The sequence below is a fragment of the Momordica charantia genome (genome assembly GCF_013281855.1).
Source record: "Momordica charantia cultivar OHB3-1 chromosome 11 unlocalized genomic scaffold, Mcharantia_2.0 BLBB01000011.1, whole genome shotgun sequence".
Classification (NCBI taxonomy): Eukaryota; Viridiplantae; Streptophyta; class Magnoliopsida; order Cucurbitales; family Cucurbitaceae; genus Momordica; species Momordica charantia.
Window position 1 is genome coordinate 19,258,053 of NW_028275159.1, and position 21,213 is coordinate 19,279,265.

General features: G+C 37.7%; 2 protein-coding genes across 2 annotated transcripts; one reads left to right on the forward strand and one right to left on the reverse strand.

The window, feature by feature from the left end:
* The first annotated feature begins 956 nt into the window (after window positions 1–956).
* On the forward strand, window positions 957–20,230 carry LOC148208264 (uncharacterized). Its single transcript, XM_088120266.1, has 2 exons — window positions 957–3,647; window positions 19,600–20,230. Exons 1-2 carry the CDS (start codon window positions 2,382–2,384, stop codon window positions 19,627–19,629), a joined length of 1,296 nt encoding a protein of 431 aa, XP_087976392.1. The 5' UTR covers window positions 957–2,381; the 3' UTR covers window positions 19,630–20,230.
* LOC148208265 (uncharacterized) lies at window positions 11,758–19,589 on the reverse strand. Its single transcript, XM_088119649.1, has 4 exons — window positions 18,516–19,589; window positions 12,441–18,414; window positions 11,979–12,294; window positions 11,758–11,892 (listed from the first exon to the last, which is right to left on the reverse strand). The coding sequence occupies exons 2-4, from the start codon at window positions 15,509–15,511 to the stop codon at window positions 11,758–11,760; spliced, it is 3,522 nt and encodes a 1,173-aa protein (XP_087975775.1). The 5' UTR covers window positions 15,512–18,414; window positions 18,516–19,589.
* Window positions 20,231–21,213: the final 983 nt, after the last annotated feature.

Genomic DNA, 21,213 nt, shown 5'->3' on the forward strand with positions numbered 1-21,213 from the left:
GGTATTTTAGTGATGTGGAATGAGAATAGCATTGTTGTAGAAGACTCTATTGTGGGTAATTTTTCAGTCTCGATTCTATTTGGATTTATAGACGGGTTCCAAGGTTGGATTTCTGGGGTATATGGCCCTTCCTCTAATGTGGGGAGAGATCTTTTTTGGCAAGAGCTGCGGGACTTAGCTGGCTTATGCAATGAAGATTGGTGTGTTGGAAGTGATTTTAATGTTGTTAGAAGTCCAATAGAAAAATCGAGAGGGGGCAGAGTTACTAGAAGTATGAGAGACTTCAATGAATTTGTAGAGGACAGCAATTTGGAAGAAGTTCCTTTGAAGAATGACTCCTTCACTTGGTCAGACTTTAGAGAAATTCCAACTGGAACCAGAATTGAAAGATTCTTCCTTACCCAAAGATGGTCTTAGCATTTTAAAGAGTCAACCTTGTACAGACAAACGCGTTCCACTTGGACCATTACCCTCTTCAACTAAATTTAGGTCTTCAAAAATGGGGTCCTTCTCCCTTTCGGTTTGAGAGCATGTAGCTCGACCACCCTAATTTTATGGAAAAAGTAGAAGGCTGGTGGGCTTCTTTGCCTTCAAATGGCTGGCCAGGGTTTGCCTTTATGGAAAAGCTGAGAGGCTTGAAGAAGTTTCTTATACAATAGAACAAAGAAGAATTTGGGAATGTGGCTCTTTCTAAGAAAAGTTTTCTTGATCAGATTGATGAGATAGACAAAGAGGAGGAAATGGGGACTTTAGACCCCTCCCGTTCTACCTTGAGGCTCTCACTTAAAGCTAATCTTCTGGACTTAACCTTAAAGGAGCAGCAATCTTGGGCCCAAAAATGCAAACTTCAGTGGCTAAAGCATGGCGATGAAAACTCCCATTTCTTCCACAAATGGGTGTCAGGAAAGAGAAATAAAGCTGCCATTCGCTCTCTAGTTGATAGTAATGGACAAATTCTTTCCTCAGAGATGGAAATTGAAAAGGAAATCCTTGATTTCTTTTCAAGGTTGTACTCCAGGGCAGAAGACCAGAGATTCATTTTTGAAGATTTAGAGTGGTCCCTCCTAAGTTCGCATTGGCAATGTTGGCTTGAATCTCCCTTCACAGAGGAAGAAATATATAGGGCAGTTAAGAATTTGGGAAACTTGAAGTCCCCGGGTCCAAATGGAATGACAACAGAATTCTATAAAAAAGCTTGGAACATTTTAAAGTCGGATTTGCTTAAGGTGTTCCAAGAGTTTTTTAGGAATGGCATCATTAACGCGCGCACTAATGAGACTTATGTGTGTTTAATTCCAAAGAAATTGCAAGCGAACAGAGTAAGTGATTATCGTCCTATAAGTCTGATTTCTTCCTTGTACAAGATCATTGCAAAAGTCCTGGTCGACAGACTCAAAAAAGGTCCTTCCTTCCATTATAGCAGACGTCCAAACAGCCTTTGTGGAAGGAAGGCAGATTTTGGATGTCATCTTAGTTGCTGCTGAGGCGGTGGGTGATTGCCGGTCTTCAAACAAATCAGACTTTCTTCTCAAACTTGACTATGAGAAAGCTTATGACAAGGTAGATTGGGATTTTATTGACGCGGTGTTGGAGAAAAAAGGCTTTGGTTAGCGTTGGAGAATGTGGATTAGGGGTTGCTTATCCTCAGCAAATTTCTCGATTATTATTAATGGTAGGCCAATGGGCAAAATTAAGGCGACAAGAGGTTTAAGACAAGGAGATCCCCTTTCTCCTTTCCTTTTCACTCTAGTGGGTGACTCTTTTATCAGGCTGGTTCATCTTTGTTGTGAAAAACGTATGAAGTAGGGGAAAAAAAAGTGTTGAATTAGTTAGAAGTTAAGATTATGTGGACTTAGTTAGAAGTTGTTTTAAAGTTGTTTAGATTTTGTGTTTAAATTTAGCAAATAAATCTCCTTTTTTGTTAGGGAAGTTAGGAGGTTATTCCTAGATTTTGTTTCCTCTTGTAACCTATAAATAGTGCCTCTATTCCTCATCTTTGATCAATCAATTGGAGAATTTATTTCTTCTCTCTTTTCTCGTGTATGTCTCTCTGGTGTCTCTATCCTTAGTTTTTATGGTATCAGAGCTAGGTTTAGATTGACACCAGAATGGTTAAAACAGCCATGATGACTGATGTGCGCAAGGATGAGAGTTCCGACGGATCGAATACGACCTCAATTTCTCTCCCTAAAAGCACATCCACGATACCTCACATCTCTATCTCTGAAAACACTTCGCTCCAAATTACCTCTCCAAAACTCAACGGAAAAAATTTTCTGCAATGGTCTCGATCGGCCCTCCTAGTTATTCGTGGCCGCAGTCGACTCAGGTACATCAATGGCACGATAGCATAACCAGATGAAGCTGACCCTTCTTTTTCCATGTGGGATGCACAAAACTCAATGGTCATGGCATGGCTCATTAACTCGATGGAGGAGGACATTAAAGAATCCTTCATCTTCTACTCAACAGCAAAGGATCTTTGGAATGCGCTCACTATGGCTTTTTCTGATTTTGATAACTCGGCTCAATTGTTTGAATTACGCAATAAGGCACGTTCCTTACGACAAGGTGAATCCGATGTCACCCAATACTACAGCTCATTACGTAGGTTGTGGGCTGAACTTGATTTATGTCTCAATCTCGAATGGGAGAACTCGAAGGATGTTGAACGCTTCCGCAAACACGTCGAGAAGGAACGAATTTATGATTTTCTTGCAGGTCTTCGTCCGGAATTAGATGATGTGCGTGGGCGCTTACTTGCCACAAAGCCAATCCCAGCCATTGACGAAATCTTCGCAGAAGTTCGCTGGGAGTCAAGCCGTAAACGTGTGATGATGGGTGATACACACACAAAACCTCTGTCCCTCTCACTGGAATCATCAGCTCTGGCGGCACGAGGTCCACCACCACCTTCATCCCGATCTACTCGTCGGAACAACCTATGGTGTGATCATTGTAAGCACACAAACCATACAAAAGATCGGTGTTGGGAACTCCATGGTCGTCCACAACGGAAGAATTTATCAGGGGATTATCGGCCACCTCCACCTACAAATACTCCATCTTCTCGAACCAGCTCCTCCGGCTATCAAGTGGGCCCTAGTGTGTCAAACTCCCAAGATTTGGCCATCTCTCTCCCTCCATTTTCGAAGGCACAACTTGAACAGCTCTATCGCCTCTTAACACCGCCGGTTGAGTCTACTCCTTCGTCAAGTTTTGTGGCACAACGAGGTATTTTTAGTGCAGCTTTAACAAGTCAGCAGCATTCCGATCGGTGGATCTTAGATTCGGGTGCAACTGATCATATGACCGCTTTTCATGATATGTTTACCATGTACTCACCCAACCCGATTCAGACACATGTCAAGCTTGCAGATGGGTCATCAGCCATTATTAAGGGCTTTGGTTCTGTTATTCTTAGCCCAAACATTACATTGCACTCAGTGCTCCATGTGCCTAAATTATGTTGCAATCTAATTTCTGTTCAGAAGTTGACTCATGATTTAAAGTGTCAAGCCCTGTTCACTGACTCTAAGTGTTTGTTTCAGGACTTGATAACGGGAACGACGATTGGCAATGCTGATGGCTTTGAAGGGCTCTACTACTTCAGAGGACCAAGTCTAAGAAATAAACAAGTTCTCCAGGTTGGTAGTGAGTCGAATTCTAGGGAACAACAAATTCTACTTTTACATCGCTGTTTAGGGCACCCGAGTTTTCAGTATCTTAAACATTTGTACCCTTCACTTTTTCATAAAGATGACCTTTTTACTTGCGAAGTGTGTCAACTTGCAAAACACTCTCGTACATCTTATCCTTCTGTTGAGTATATACCATCCAGTCCATTCACAATGATTCATAGTGATTTATGGGGGCCGTCTCGCATCAAAACTATGTCCGGTAAACGTTGGTTCCTTACCTTCACTGATGACCACAATAGGGTTTGATGGGTCTATTTACTTAAAGAAAAATCAGAAACTGCATCAATCTTTCAACAGTTTCATTCTCTCATTCATAATCAATTTAATACGAGAATCAAAATTCTTCGCACAGATAAGGGGACAGAATATTTTAATCAAATATTGGGAACTTTCCTGTCTCAAAATGGAATCATTCATCAAAGTTCCTGTGTCATTACCCCCCAACAAAATGGTATAGCTGAAAGGAAAAATAGGCATGTTTTAGAAACTGCTCGTGCTCTCATGTTCACCAATTCTGTTCCTAACTGTTTTTGGGGTGATGTTGTCCTTACTGTTTGTTATCTCATTAATCGGATGCCCTCTCGTGTTCTGAAATTTAACACTCCACTAGAAATCTTACTCACTATCTATCCGCAAATCTGATATGTCCTCACAATTCCCCTCAAAATATTTGGATGTACTGCATTCACTTATGTTTATGATCATGACCGTCACAAATTGGAGCCAAAAGCCAGAAAGTGTGTCTTCCTTGGTTACTCTCCTACTCAAAAAGGCTATAAATGCTATTGTTCATTCATCAATAAATTTTACACTACCATGGATGTCACATTTTTTGAGTCTCAATCTTTTTTCTCCCTAAATTCCCCTCAGGGGGAGACTGAGCCTATTACAAGTAGTCTTGATGGAAATTTTTGGGAGATTGACGATCTAAATACCAGAATTGAGTCCCCTCAGTCAAAAATACCTGAGATTGATGGTCTAAATACCGAGTCACCTCAGCCAAAAATACCTATCCCGATCGTCCCAATTACTCAGATAGAAGAGTCAGTTCCTATTATTTCCTGTAATAATGAAGATGATCAAGTCAACCCAAATTGAAGTGACAAGCAACCTGAGACTCTTGTTTATTCTCGGCGACAAACGGTTCAAAGAGGAGTAGAGCCACCACAGCCTCAACAGCAAAGTCATGAATCCATCTCGTCCTTAGGTACTGAACAATCTACCCTTGTGCCTCAAAACAATACTAATGATCTTGATCTTCCTATTGCACTTAGGAAGGGTGTGAGATCGTGTACGAAACATCCAATTGCTCGATGTATTGGTTATAGTCATTTATCTTCAGCAGTTCAGACCTTGGCTCTCAATCTGGAAGCCAATGAGGTACCAAAATCCATTCAAGAGGCTATGAGCAATCCACAGTGGAAAAATGCGGTAGATGATGAAATGAAGGCTTTGAAGCTTAATGATACGTGGACAGTAGTTGATCGTCCTCAGGATAAACCAACGGTAGGATGCCGATGGATCTTTACTGTCAAATATAAGGCTGATGGGTCCATTGAAAGGTATAAAGCAAGATTGGTGGCCAAAGGATACTCTCAGACTTTTGGGGTAGACTATCAGGAGACATTTGCACCCGTTGCAAAATTAAACACAATTCGTGTCCTCTTGTCTCTTGCTGCAAATCTGGATTGGAAACTACAACAACTGGATATCAAGAATGCATTCCTCAATGGAGATTTGGAAGAAGAGGTGTACATAGACCTTCCTCCTGGATTTGACATTGATCAGTATGATGGAAAGGTGTGAAGCTGAAGAAATCTCTCTGTGGTTTAAAACATTCCCCACGTGCATGGTTCGGGCGATTTTCAAAGGCTGTTTGTAAACAAGGATATACCCAAGCTCAAACTGACCATACAATGTTATATAGGCACTCTCAAGGTAAGATCACCATCCTCATTGTTTATGTCGATGATATTATTGTCACAGGTGACCATCATGAAGAAATAGAGAGACTAAAACAGGCACTTGGAAAGGAGTTCGAAATAAAGGACCTGGGAACACTTCGGTATTTTCTAGGGATGGAAGTTGCTAGGAGCAGAACTGGTATATCTGTGTGTCAAAGAAAATATGTACTAGACCTCTTGAAGGAAACCGGAATGCTTGGATGTAAACCATATGATATTCCAATAAGTCCCAATCATAAGTTGGGAGAGAGCCTAGATGGGGTACCCGTTGATAAAGGGAGATATCAGCGTCTTGTTGGAAGATTAATCTATTTATCCCACACTAGGCCGGATATTGCATTTGCAGTGAGTGTTGTAAGTCAATACATGCATGCTCCTACTGAAGAACACATGGAAGTCGTGTATCATATTCTTAGATATCTTAAAGGAACTCCAGGGCTTGGATTATTTTTCGGAAAGGATGATGACAGAAAGATTAAGGTGTTTACAGATGCTGATTGGGTAGGTTCTATTCAAGATAGGAGATCTACGACAGGATATTGTACCTTCGTATGGGGTAATCTTGTTACATGGAGGAGTAAGAAACAATCAGTTGTTGCAAGAAGTAGTGTTGAGGCTGAATTCAGGGCATTATCTCATGGTATTTGTGAGATAATGTGGCTGAAACTCCTCCTCCAAGAACTCAAGATCAGGTTTGATAGTTCAATGGAAGTCTATTGTGACAACAAGGCTGCAATTGCTATTGCACACAATCCAGTGCATCATGATCGTACTAAACAGTTGAGGTTGACAGGCATTTTATCAAGGAGAAGATTGAAGAGAAAATTATAAATCTGATGTATGTCTCATCATCAGATCAAGTTGCAGATATCCTAACAAAAGGACTCTTGAGACCCGTATTTGAAAGGTTGTTGATCGAGCTGAAACTGTTCAATCTGTATAGTCCAGCTTGAGGGGGAGTGTTGAATTAGTTAGAAGTTAAGATTATGTGGACTTAGTTAGAAGTTGTTTTAAAGTTGTTTAGATTTTGTGTTTAAATTTAGCAAATAAATCTCCTTTTTTGTTAGGGAAGTTAGGAGGTTATTCGTAGATTTTGTTTCCTCTTGTAACCTATAAATAGTGCCTCTATTCCTCATCTTTGATCAATAAATTTGAGAATTTATTTCTTCTCTCGTTTCTCGTGTATGTCTCTCTGGTGTCTCTATCCTTAGTTTTTAGAAGGTTATGATTTCTCACTTGCAATATGCCGATGACACCATTTTGTTATGTCCAGACGAGAATGGCTTTCTGCTGAAATGGTGGGTTGTGATTAACTAGTTTTTAAAAGCTTCTGGCCTCTCTTTAAACCTGAACAAGACTTCCCTTATAGGCATAAATGTCAGGGTTGATAAATTAAATCATAAAGCTGCGAGATTGGGGTGTAGAGTGGAAGATCTTCCCTTCTCTTACCTTGGTTTACCTATCGGGGGTAACTTCAAAGCTGCAGCTCTTTGGCCACCAGTGGTTGAGAAGATGAAACTGAAGCTTGGAAAATGGCAGAAGATTGTTCTCTCCAAAGGAGGAAGATTAACTTTAGCTCAATCGGTGTTGAATAGTACGCCCATTTATTACTTTTCCCTACTTAAAGCCCCCGTAGGGGTTGCCAAAGAGCTTGACAAGTTGGTCAGAGACTTTTTCTGGAATGGAGGCAATTTTCTCCCCCACAGGAATTTCGTAAATTGGGACACCACTTCTTTGCCCTTGAAAAAGGGTGGGCTTGTGTTTGGGTTTTTTTTTTTAATTCAAAATAAATGAGAGCGTAAGTGAACACCCGTCACAAGTAGTAAAAACGGAACGAGTATTCCGAGTATCGATCCTCAGGGACAAATGAAGTCTTTTTATAGGAAATGTTAATGATCGGAGACTTTGTAATTGAATTTGGGGTGACAAATAATAAGGATAATGTTGGTTTTAATATTTAAAAACTCAATGCAATAAACCCAGCCCAGTTACTTCAAATTAGCTAACAATACACAAACTTTTTCCAACTAGGCACCAGGCGGCTCTCATAAATTTTCTTCGGTTTTACTTCGTCATCATTTTATGTCTAAGTGATTTTGAAGGTTTAAGTCCATTCCTAATATGTCTATTAGAAAAAAGAACTTAATTTAGTAAGAACCAACCGTAACCTTAGCTCGAGGTCCTATGTCTAGGCTACCCGAGCGAAATCTTTATGTCTAAAGTATTCCTCTCTAAAGTTTATCAGTAAAGTTGTGAAAACGTATCAACCCTTTCAGTATTGATGTTTGGTTAAAACATTAATTGGCAAAATCAAGTTCCAACTTATGGAAACAACTTTAAGTGATAAAATAAGAGAAAAACACATTTTGCCTCGTTGGATTTTAAAAAAAACTTTAACTAACTATCCATAACTAGGCTTGGGAAAAATAGATTTAGCTCATGATGATAAAGGAAAAACAAAATTTAATATTCATGGAAGTAGACGACATAATCAAAGGATGAGTAGAATTAAAACAAGCTGGAAATTATGAAGTTGTAACCCGAATGACCGTAACCCGTTCTCTTTCAAGATTGGGGAGCAATACTCAGTCAATTCCACAAGGTTGTGTGATTACAACTTCGTAATGAGAATGAGAGAGATAAGAGTAATAAAGAACTTGCTGGAATTTTAATTAAACAAGACTAAAACTTACAATTGAAGAATAATAAGCTGGAAAATAAAGGGAAAACTTGAAATAAGTAAGGTTAAAACAATAACAACTCAAAAACTTAAAGGGAAAACGAAAACGAGTTGAGAAGTAAATGTCTAAAGCTGAAATGATCACTCCGGGATGATGAATGAAGAGAATGAATTGTTGAATTTATAGGGACTTCAAGGTGGTTAGGAGGTTGAGAGCTTTGTGGAGAGCCATCCATTTCAAACACCTTTTGGTTGGGTAGTTGTTGAATTGGCAACCTTTAATGTATGGAAGACACGTGGCAGAGCTTTGGAAGGCTTCAAATCTCACCAAAACGTGCGTTTTACATTAAGGGCAATCTCGGGATTGGGGAAGGCGCCAGGCGCCTAGCTCGATATTTTTCTGCACAAAAGTGTAATTTTTGTTAGAAATCAACTCTAAATGATGTAAAAACGTCCTATGTTCATGTATAACCCAAGATAACTTAAAATGAAAGGTTTTGGATACTATACCAAGCTTAAATCACGGTTTCCGAGTTTAAAACGTTAGAAAACAGAACACATTTAGCTTCTTTTTACCCTTATGAACAAGGGAAATCACACCCCCAATCTTGGCTCTTTGCTTGTCCCCAAGCAAACTTAACAATTTATATCTCTATAATCACATGCAACAATCATAAGCAACATCGAACATAAGAATAGACTAGACTTGCTTTTCATATGGTGTCTCAGGAAAGATCATCAAAACCTCATCGTCTTCCTATCTTCAAAAGCCAAATTACCATAAGCCAACAAAGTTCAAAACAATAAAAAGTTTCTTAAAATCCTTTCCTTTTTCAAAACATGAAAACTTTTTGACAACGCTCTAGAATTTGCACGCTTCCTTTTTCACTTAAATTTTAACACTGAACGAATGACTACTAGCCTCTGTGGGGATTTCCTCCACAGCTTTGTAGAGGCCTTTCAAGTAACAACCGGTCATAACATATCTACGGTGAGTTGCACGATGTTACACTAGACCCAATTGCTACCCTCGAAGCTGCTTACGCCACTCGACCTAAGCTACAACGAGTGTCTACAGTGATAAAAATAAAGACATTTTCTTGCCACTCTTTTTTCTTACCTCTCTTCTTTTTCTCTCACACTTTTGAAATCTTTTCCCCACTCTTATTTTCTCACAAGCAAAGAGGACTCTTTTATTTGCAAACTTGTTTTTTTTTCGACGTTTTTTCAACTCTTTTTCTTTTTCTTGCAAAGACTCTTTTTATATGCATTTTCTTTCTAGTGACTCTTTTTCGCAAAATAATAGCATGTTCTTTCATGAAAAAAAAAACAACATTTTCTTTCTAAAAGCAAAAGACTGTCCCTCCCAAACTTAAGAGAGACAGTGTCCTCACTGGGAAAAGATTTTTGAAGTGGCAATGAAAAAATCAAAATGAAAGAGGACAAGGACTTCATAAAACATTGAAAAAGTTTAAGTTTCAAAAAGAAGAAAAGCAAAGAAATCATGTTATGTAAAAGAACTCGGTCACAAATGACTCATGGCTTTTTAGGACAAAAAGAAAACAAAGTTCATCTAATCCTTAAGAATCATCATCGACATGAAAAATAAGAAAAGGCACACCAATATGCTAAATGAGATTAAATTTGTAGCATACTTTGTTTAAGAAATATACTTCACTAAGGCCAAGAACGAGATCATGATCGAAACAAGAAGAAATTAAATGGTCATATTTTCATAACGAAACTCAGAAACAACCAGAAAAGCTCACAATAATATTCTGCCAAAACCTAAACATGCAACTAAATTCAAAAATAATATAACAAGCATAAGAACAAGAATAAAACTTCCCTCGAATGAAGAACCGGCCTCATGGATCAAACGGCCACGTCTCAAAGTAGATGATGTGTCCCATCTCCTTTATTTTTCTTTTTTCTTTGAAAAAGATGAGGGTTTAAGACTTTAGATTAATTAAACAAAAACTCATTTGGAAAAACAGACCAACAAAGATTCAAACAACACAAAATCACACCTTTTTTTTAATCTTTTAATAAAGCTCAAAACACATATACTCTCTATTTTAAAACCTCCTAAATTTGATTAAAAATGAAAAAGGATTGCACCCTTCTTTATTCCAAGTCAAAACTAACTCCCAAAATTAAAATCACAATTTTTCGAATTTTTGGATCGGGCCGAGGCGCCAGGCGCCTAGCCTAAAAAAAATTCTGAATTTTCTAAAATTTCGCCCAAGTAATTTTTCAACACCTTAATCTCAGCCTAACAACCTAACTACAATTAAAAATAAGTGAAATTCGAAAAGAAAATAAGTAAAACTACTCCTAACTAATTTACACAAAACCCTTCAAAAGAAATTTTCAATTAAACAAGGAAGAGAAATTTTTTTTTTTTTTTCAAACTCTTAACTTCCTGAAAGTTGGATAGAGGTCTTCCCTCTATCTATTTCTTCTCCAAAATATTTTTTAACACATTGGCCATTAACTTTAAAAATGTTACCTTTAAAATCTTCGAGTTCAATGGCACCGTGAGGGAAAATTTCTGAAATTTTAAATGGTCCAGACCACCTGGACTTTAGTTTTCTCGGAAATAATTTTAAACGAGAGTTGAAAAGTAAAACTAAGTCTCCTACTTGAAAAGCTTTAGGCCTAAGCCTCTTATCATGCCATTGCTTAGTTTTTTCTTTAAAAATCTTTGCATTTTCGTAAGAAAAATTCCTATGCTCCTCAAGTTCCATCAGTTGGAGCTTCCTTGATTCTCCTGCAGAAAATAAATCAAAGTTTAGTCTTTTTGTCGCCCAAAAAGCTTTATATTCTAACTCTAATGGTAAATGGCAAGCTTTACCAAAAATCAACCTATATGGGGACATGCCGAGAGGAGTCTTGTATGCTGTTCTATATGCCCATAGAGAATCGTCCAGTTTTAAAGACCAATCTTTTCTATTTAAATTGACAGTTTTTTTCCAAAATAGATTTGATTTCTCTATTAGACACCTCAGCTAACCCATTGGATTGGGGATGATAAGCTGTGGCTATCCTGTGACGGACTTTATACTTAGACAACAAACTTCTTATCGCTCTATTCAAAAAATGAGTCCCCTCATCACTTATCAAACATCGAGGGGTTCCATAATGAGTGAAGATATGCTTTTGTAAAAATAGAACAACTACCCTAGCATCATTCGTAGAGGTAGCAACAGCTTCTATCCACTTGGACACATAATCAACAGCTAATAAAATAGAATTCTTACCATACGAAGGAGGAAACAGAACCATGAAATCAATACCCCATACATCAAAAATTTCAACTTCCATAATAGGGTTCAAAGGCATCTCATTAAGTTTAGAAATATTACCTGTCCTCTGACACTTATCACAAACCTGAGCGAAGCTATGTGCATCACGGAATAGAGTGGGCCAGAAGAACCCGCTTTGTAATACCTTCGCTGCGGTCTTTTGTCCAGCGAAATGCCCTCCATATGGAGACATATGACAAGCCTCCAAAATTGCTTTTTGCTCTTCCTCCGCTACACACCTGCGAAGGATTCCGTCAGGACCAAGTTTATACAAAAAATGCTCATCCCACCTATAATATCTCACATCATGAAGAAACTTTTTTACCTGCTGCCGACTGAATTCATGAGGAATAATACGACTTACCAAGTAATTTGCAATGTCAGCATACCAAGGGACATTTTCAATGCGAAGTAATTGCTCATCAACGAATTGTTCTCGAATCTCTGCTTGACCTTCCTGAAGTGGGGACTCGAGCCTAGACAAGTGGTCGGCTACTTGGTTCTTTGTTCCTTTACGGTCTCTTACTTCTATATCAAACTCTTGAAGTAGGAAAAACCATCGTATCAAACGTGGTTTTGCATCCTTCTTTGCAAATAAATACTTTAGATCAGAATGATCAGTATAACAATTACTTTTGTCCCTATCAAGTAAGACCTAAACTTATCAAAAGCAAACACAACTGCTAACAATTCTTTTTCAGTAGTGGTGTAGTTTAGTTGTGCCCCCGTTAAAGTCTTACTGGCATAATATACTGGATGTAAAAACTTATTCCTTCTTTGACCTAACATGACCCCTAAAGCATAATCACTAGCATCGCACATAAGTTCAAAGGGTAACTCCCTGTTAGGTTCTATAATTATTGGAGCCGAGCTCAAAGCAGTTTTTAAAGTTTCAAAAGCTGTCATGCAAGCATTATCAAATACGAATGGTCTCTCATTTTCCAAAAGTTGACAAAGGGGTTTTGAAATCTTTGCAAAATCTTTTATAAAACGCCTATAGAAACCCCCATGGCCTAAAAAACTTCTTATTCCTTTAACATTTGTGGGAGGTGGTAATTTTGAAATAACATCAATCTTAGCACGATCCACCTCAATCCCATTTTTCGAAATCTTATGGCCTAAAACTATCCCTTCTCGTACCATAAAATGACACTTCTCCCAATTTAAAACAAGATTTGTTTGCTCGCATCTTTGTAAAACATTTTCTAAATTCAATAGGCAATTATCAAAAGAATTTCCAAAAACTGAAAAGTCATCCATAAAAACCTCAAGAATATTTTCTACCATATCCGAAAAAATGGCCATCATACACCTTTGAAATGTCGCCGATGCATTGCATAGACCGAAAGGCATACGCCTAAAGGCAAATGTCCCATACGGACAAGTGAACGTCGTCTTCTCCTGATCCTCCGGAGCGATGGTAATCTGGTTATATCCCGAATATCCGTCTAAGAAGTAGTAAAACTCTTTACCTACAAGACGATCCAACATTTGATCAACAAACAGGAGTGGAAAATGATCTTTTTTCATTACCTTGTTTAGTTTGCGATAGTCGATGCAAACTCTCCACCCGCTCACAGTCCGGGTTGATATAAGTTCATTCTCCTCGTTTACCACCACTGTCATCCCGCCCTTCTTAGGTACGCATTGTACTGGGCTCACCCAGCTACTATCTGATATAGGGTAGATGACTCCGGCGTCTAACCATTTCAAGATCTCTTTTCGAACAACCTCTTTCATTTTTGGATTCAGACATCTCTGATTCTCTATTGAGTTGCTGGCACCTTCTTCCAATAGGATCTTATGCATGCAGAATGCAGGGCTTATCCCTTGAATGTCTGCAATGGTCCAACCAATGGCCTTCTTGTATTTTGCCAATACCTGTAACAATGAAAGCTCATTTTCAGTAGTTAAACTGGAAGAAATAATTACAGGCAAAGTTTCATTAAGTCCAAGATAAGCGTATTTCAAGTGAGAAAGTAAAGGCTTTTGTTCCAAAGTGGGTGGTTCCACAATGGATGGTTGCAATGTTTTGCACACTTCTGGCTTTATATCCTCTTTTTCCTCTGGTGGATGCATCTCTTCAACTACTTCTGGACAATCAGTTTCTGCAGCCTCTAGTTCTTCCTCAATTCTTGTAACTAAAAGATCATAAAACTCATCAAGCGAAACATGATTTGAAGTACTAATAGCTGAACATTCTTCTAAATCTCCTGGAAGTTTCATTGCATCCAACACATTAAATTTCACCTCCTCATTATTAACCTTCATTGTTATTTCTCCTTTTCGAACATTAAATACTGTATCTCCTGTAGCTAGGAAGGGTCTACCTAAGATGATAGGTACATCCAAATCGGCCTCACAGTCTAAGATGATGAAGTCTGTAGGGAAGATAAACTTATCTACCTGAACTAGAACATCTTCTATTTTTCCTTCAGGCTTCTTAATGGATCTATCTGCTAATTGGAGGGTAACTGTAGTAGGTCTAGCTTCTCCTATGCCTAATTCTTTGAAAACAGATAGGGGCATTAGGTTAATGCTAGCACCTAGATCGCATAAAGCTCTACCTAAATTCTTTCCTCCAATAGAACAAGGGATGGTGAAACTGCTGGGATCTTTACATTTTATGGGCAAAGGGCTACCTACAGCTTCACTACTACACTTAGTCATAGCTACCATCTCATGTTCACCTAACTTCTTTTTTCTAGACACAATATCCTTCAGGAACTTAGCATAATTTGGCATTTGTTTTAAGGCATCAACTAAAGGAATGTTTATGTGGAGTTGCTTGAGGATGTCTAAAAACTTTCTAAACTGAGTTTCTTGGTTTTTCTTGGCTAATCTTTGAGGGAAAGGAGGGATCGGGACAAAAGATGAATTTTCTTGTGAAGAGGCGCCAGGTGACTCCCCCTCACCCGAGGTGGTTTTTTCTTTCTCTGCTTCACTAGGAGAATTTTGAATTGATGTGGAAGGTTTCTCTACCTCAACCGGCATCTTTGGTCCTTCATAAGACAATCCACTTCTCAAAGTTACCGCCTTGCATTGCTCTATTCCATCTCTTTTCGGAACTTCAGTATGCCCAGGAAAAGAGCCTTGTGGTCTCGCCTTCAAATCATTGGCAAGTTGTCCCATTTGAACTTCTAGGTTTCTCATTGCCGCTGCTTGAGTTTGGATTGTGGCATTCTGGGATTGCATCAATGCATCATTGCGCGCCATGTACTCCTTAAACATGTTCTCAAGACTAGTATTGTTATTATGAGCTGGCTGCGATGGGGTTCTTTGGTTCTGATTATACTGTTGTGGTGGTGGTGGCATCTGTTGATTGCTTGAAAAAGTAGGAGGGACATAGGACTGCTTATACTGCTGGTTCTGCCCTTGGGTCGCTCCACTGGAACTTCCTTGACCTCCCCAGGAAAAGTTGGGATGATGTCTCAACCCCGGATTGTACGTGTTTGAATAGGGGTTGAAGTTCCGATTGTTCCCGTGACCTACATAATAAACAGAAGCTGGATTATGCGGACAATTCTCATAAACATGGTTATCACTACAATAAGAACAAACAATTTCATTAATTTGGCAAACAGGAGAAGCATATTCTGGTTGCACGGGTGCAATTGGTGCACTCTTCCTTTCTAGGGCCAACTCCTTGAGCATTTGGTTCATCGTCACCATTTCCTTTTGCATTGAAGTTGCTATGTCCAACGCCAATACACCCGCTTGATCTTGCTTCTTAGGGGCAGGTTTTGACCTTTGAGAACACCATAGCTCATTGTGGGATGCTAGGTCCTCCAAAATGTCAACTATTTCGTTGAAGGTCTTCTTCGTGAAAGCTCCATTTGCGGCGTTGTTGAGCATCATCTTAGTGGGGTGGTCCAAACCTCGGAAGAAGTGCTCGATTTGGATACATGCTGGTAATTCATGGTTCGGACACTTTCGCAGCAATTCTTTGAATCTTTCTCATGCCTCATGCACTGGTTCACGGTCATATTGTCTAAAGGTGACAATCTCTTCCCTGATGTCTGCATGGCGAGTAGGAGGGAAATACTTTGTAAGGGACTTTTCTACTAGCGAATCCCATGTTGTAATTGATCCTGGTGGGAACGAGTTGAGCCATTTTCTTGCCTGATCCTTAAGAGAAAATGGGAAAAGAGTTAACCTTAATGCATCATCAGTTATATTTGGAAATCTAAATGCACCAGCTATTTGAAGAAAATTTTTGAGATGATCATGAGGATCTTCGTGTTCACGCCCCCCGAACTGTCCTAATGTCTGAAGCATTTGTAACATAAGCGGCTTCAATTCAAAGTTGGCGGCTTCTAGAATGGGATTTAGGATGACAGAATCCAAATTCTGGAATGCTGTGGCAGCATATTCTCGCATGGCTACGTCTCTATTATCTGCCATCAAAATATGATTGAACTCATTGTTTTGTTGTTGACCTGCCATATTTCCATTAACAATTGGTGGATCTACAGGATTTTCTTTTTTTTGCTTTTCTCTCTGTTTTCTGAGTCTCTGTTCTTTTCTCAACCTACACAGGTTCTCTCAATTTCAGGATCAAATGGCAATAGAAATGAATCTGTGCTCATGCACTAATCAATGACCTTCGTGGTTGGATATAAATCAACATGTTTGAGAACAGAAATGACAATCACAAAAACTGATCACAAAAATTAATAAAAGACTAAAACAAATGGTCCCCGGCAACGGCGCCAAAAACTTGTTTGGGTTTTTTTTTTAATTCAAAATAAATGAGAGCACAAGTGTACACCTTTCACAAGTAGTAAAAATGGAACGAGTATTCCGAGTATCGATCCTCAGGGACAAATGAAGTCTTTTTATAGGAAATATTAATGATCGGAGACTTTGTAATTGAATTTGGAGTGACAAATAATAAGGATAATGTTGGTTTTGATATTTAAAAACTCAATGCAATAAACCCAGCCCAGTTACTTCAAATTAGCTAACAATACACAAACTTTTTCCAACTAGGCGCCAGGCGGCTCTCATAAATTTTCTTCGGTTTTACTTCGCCATCTTCTTATGTTTAAGTGATTTTGAAGGTTTAAGTCCATTCCTAATATGTCTATTAGAAAAAAGAACTTAATTTAGTAAAAACCAACCGTAACCTTAGGTGGAGGTCCTATGTCTAGGCTACCCGAGCGAAATCTTTATGTCTAAAGTATTCCTCTCTAAAGTTAAATCAGTAAAGTTGTGAAAACGTATCAACTCTTTCAGTATTGATGTTTGGTTAAAACATTAATTGGTCAAATCAAGTTCCAACTTATGGAAACAACTTTAAGTGATAAAATAGGAGAAAAACACATTTTGCCTCGTTGGATTTTAAAAAAAAACTTTAACTAACTATCATACCTAGGCTTGGGAAAAATAAATTTAGCTCATGATGATAAAGGAAAAACAAAATTTAATGTTCATGGAAGTAGACGACATAATCAAAGGATGAGTAGAATTAAAACAAGCTGGAAATTATGAAGTTGTAACCCGAATGACCGTAACCCGTTCTCTTTCAAGATTGGGGAGCAATACTCAGTCAATTCCACAAGGTTGTGTGATTACAACTTCGTAATGAGAATGAGAGAGATAAGAGTAACAAAGAACTTGCTGGAATTTTAATTAAACAAGACTAAAACTTACAATTGAAGAATAATAAGCTGGAAAATAAAGGGAAAACTTGAAATAAGTAAGGTTAAAACAATAACAACTCAAAAACTTAAAGGGAAAACGAAAACAAGCTGAGAAGTAAATGTCTAAAGCTGAAATGATCACTCCGGGATGATGAATGAAGAGAATGAATTGTTGAATTTATAGGGACTTCAAGGTGGTTAGGAGATTAAGAGCTTTGTGGAGAGCCATCCATTTCAAACACCTTTTGGTTGGGTAGTTGTTGAATTGGCAACCTTTAATGTATGGAAGACACGTGGCAGAGCTTTGGAAGGCTTCAAATCATACCAAAACGTGCGTTTTACATTAAGGGCAATCTCGGGATTGGGAAAGGCGTCAGGCGCCTAGCTCGATATTTTTCTGCACAAAAGTGTAATTTTTGTTAGAAATAACTCTAAATGATGTAAAAACGTCCTATGTGCATGTATAACCCAAGATAACTTAAAATGAAAGGTTTTGGATACTATACCAAGCTTAAATCACGGTTTCCGAGTTTAAAACGTTAGAAAACAGCACACATTTAGCTTCTTTTTACCCTTATGAACTAGGGAAATCAGCTTGGAATTGGGGCTTTCCACATTCGAAACAATGCTTTGCTTCTGAAATGGCTTTGCAGGTTTACACAGGAGGAAGAAGCCCTTTGGAGAAGAGTGATAGAAAGTCTTTATGGGACTGAACCCCACGGGTGGCTGACCAAAAAGCCCAAAGGAAGAGCAATTGGCAAACCTTGGTTTGAAATAGCAAAACACAGCATCATTTTCCTCAAGTTTCTCTCTTTTAAAGTTAATCATGGTAACAGAGTTCGCTTTTGGTTGGATAGGTGGACAGGGAATTCCACGCTTGCTCAAGAGTTCCCGGATATTTTTGCTGTGTCGATAAAGAAGGAGGCTACAGTTTCTGATGGCTGGAATGATGAACCACTTGTATGGGACCTTGGCATAAGAAGGAGTCTTCTTGACAGAGAGATTGACAGCTGGGTTGTTCTTATGAGCAAATTGGATGTTATTCGACTGGGAGAAGGGATTGACAAGGTGGTTTGGTCTCTTGATTCTTCCAGAGGTTTTACAGTTAAGTCGGTCCTAAATATCATGTGTGAAGATGCTCTTACTCTGAACCCGCCCTTAATCTCCCTTCTATAGAAATACTCAATTCCAAAGAAAGTAAAAGTCTTCCTCTGGACCTTAGCAAACAAGGCTGTTAATACAACAGAGAGGCTATAGAAAAGATGTCCAAACTGGACTCTTTCTCCTTCTATGTGTGTTCTGTGTAAACAAAATGAGGAGTCTATGGATCACATTTTTATTCACTGCCGGTTTGCTCAGCAAGGGTGGTCCTTTTTGTTCCAAATCTTTGGTCTTTCCTTCTGTTTGCCCAAAAAGATAGATGGGTGGCTTCATGAAGCTCTGGAAGGGTGGCACCTAAAGAGGAAAGCAAAGATTTTGTGGAACTGTGCCGCTAGAGCTCTTTTATGGAATATTTGGATGGAAAGAAACAACAGAATCTTTGAGGATAAGTCGTCTACTTTTGAAAACTTTTGTAATAAAATTCAATTTCACTCATCTTGGTGGTGCTATAGGCATAGAAAATTCTTTTGTAATTATAATCTCTCATCGTTACTTCGAGATTGGAGAGCTATCCTTCACTAGCTTTTGGGAGGGGGTTTTCTCTTCCCCGCCCCTAAGCTGCTTTTTGTTTCTATGCTTCTTCATTTATATAAGTGCTTTGATGTTTCTTATAAAAAATAATAATAATAAGAATAATGATAACCACTTTTAATAGATTGGTTAAGAATCATTTTCTTATGAATAGTTGATTCAATTTGGCATCGCTACTAGTTTAAAAACTTTTTTTAAAAAATTTTTTTTCTTAAAACTATACTAATAAAAGTAATTTTATTTAAAATGCTTTCTTGCTTGGTTACATCTCTTCAAAAGGGATTTCAATCACAATTTTATTGTGTTGCACTATATCTAAAATGATGAAATGGTGGATGGGAGAAGGCCTTGGCTTATAATCCATTTGGCTCATTTAACAAATTCCATTATTACATGCTTACAAATTAAAAAAGTAAAGAACATTTTTACTAAAGAAAAAAACAGATGTAAAAAGGAAAAGTACAAAGTATAGTACTACAACAAAACTAAAAACATGTGGCATTTTTTATGCAGGACAAGATGTGCCTTATCTCATCTTTTTTTGAAATGCTGAAATAATAATCGTCGTTGTCTCTTTTAACATGTCGTCTTCTGCTTTGTCGGTTGTAGGCATCTCAAAGTGACAAAGAGTATAGATAATGAAAATGCAATCTTAATCACATCATATTGCCGCTCTGAAACATGAACCCTTTATCTCAAATCGATGACCTGAGGGCAAACTCTAACGTCCACGAGATCTATCGACGGCTACCAACTTCGGCGATGAGATCTTCAACGATCTGGTGGTGAGGACACGAAGGTGCTCCTCCGACGAGCCCAGACTCGAGATGTCAGACCTCCTACACGCTAGACTTGCAACCCTAGTAGAGGAGCACTTGTGCTCGCAGCAACCCAAACTTACATCTGCATCAATTTCTCCCTCGGGCAACTTCTGGTGCTAACCCTTACTCGATCCAACCCAGATTTGTTGGACCTAGTTTTTTTTTTCAAAAAGAAAGTACATCTTAGGCATATTTTTAGGTATATATATTTTTTTTTAGTATAACCTGTGGGGTGGAGGATTAAACTCACAACCTCTTGGTTGGAGATATATGTCAATTACCGATGAACTATGCTCACTTTTGACGCATATTTTTAGGTATATGGAGTATATGTTGGTATATGTAACATGTTGGGGGGTATATTATTATATTATTATCATAAGTTCAATAAAAAAGTATATATTATATAACTTACTAGATTAATATTTAAGAATGAAAAATATATGTTTATCATATTTATATTCTAAAATTAAAATAAAAAATATATTATATAATGGTCATTAGAATATATTATATAATCTAATAGTTTAGTATATTAATAAAAGTATATATTATATAAAATTTTGGATGAGTATATGTTTATCATATTATTCACATCGAAAAAAATACACTAGGGAAAGAAAATAATTAAAATATGGAAAGAAATTTTGGAGAGGATTTTTTTAAAAAATAATATTTTTTAAAAAACAAATGACACAAATAATGTAGATTTGAAAGTATTTTCAAAAGTAGGGTAGTGAAATCGCAGCCATTGGATGCGATTTCAGGTAAATCGCGTTTCATGGCTGCGATTTTGTGAAAGTCGCAGTCACAAAATCGCAGTCATTGGCTGCATGCAGTTGCTGCGAGTTCTATATAGTATATATACTATTTTGTCATTTAATTTAATGTTAGGAATTTTGCAGCATTGGTCATAAAGGTAATTTTTAACCTTCTGTTCATGGGTTCGAATCCCAGTTATGGCAGTTTGGCCTTATTTTTTTCAATCTCTCTTTTAACGTTTTTATTTATTTCATTTCTCTTTTTACTTTCTTTTAAGTTTTTTTCCTTTCAATTTCTCTTTTAACATTTTCTATTTCGTTTTCTCTTTTGACTTTTGTTTTAATTTTTTTTTTTCATTTCCCTTTTAACGTTTTTATTTATTTATTTCATTTTTCTTTTTACTTTTTTTTTAAATTTTTTTTCAATCAATTTCTCTTTTAATCTTTTCTATTTCGTTTTCTCTTTTAATTCTTTTTTTTTCCAATTTGTACTTCTACTCCACGTTTTTTACATTTTTCTATTCCAATTTATCTTTTAACCGTTTTTTTATTTCATTTTCGCTACTAACTTCTTTTTATTTTCAATTTTTACTCTTCCAACGTTTTTTTAACTTTTTTTCTTCAATTTCTCTTTTAACCTT

What these genes read in the sequence shown, in the direction of transcription:
- LOC148208264 (XM_088120266.1), top strand. Translation starts at nt 2,382, where the DNA reads ATGTGGGATGCACAAAACTCAATGGTCATGGCATGGCTCATTAACTCG. An exon ending in GAAATAAACAAGTTCTCCAG is followed by an intron (nt 3,648 to 19,599) that starts GTTGGTAGTGAG and finishes TGTCGGTTGTAG; the next exon opens with GCATCTCAAAGTGACAAAGA.
- LOC148208265 (XM_088119649.1), bottom strand. Translation starts at nt 15,511, where the DNA reads ATGATGCTCAACAACGCCGCAAATGGAGCTTTCACGAAGAAGACCTTC. An exon ending in GATTATGCTTTAGGGGTCAT is followed by an intron (nt 12,295 to 12,440) that starts GTTAGGTCAAAG and finishes CTTACTTGATAG; the next exon opens with GGACAAAAGTAATTGTTATA. An exon ending in ATGAATTCAGTCGGCAGCAG is followed by an intron (nt 11,893 to 11,978) that starts GTAAAAAAGTTT and finishes AATCCTTCGCAG; the next exon opens with GTGTGTAGCGGAGGAAGAGC.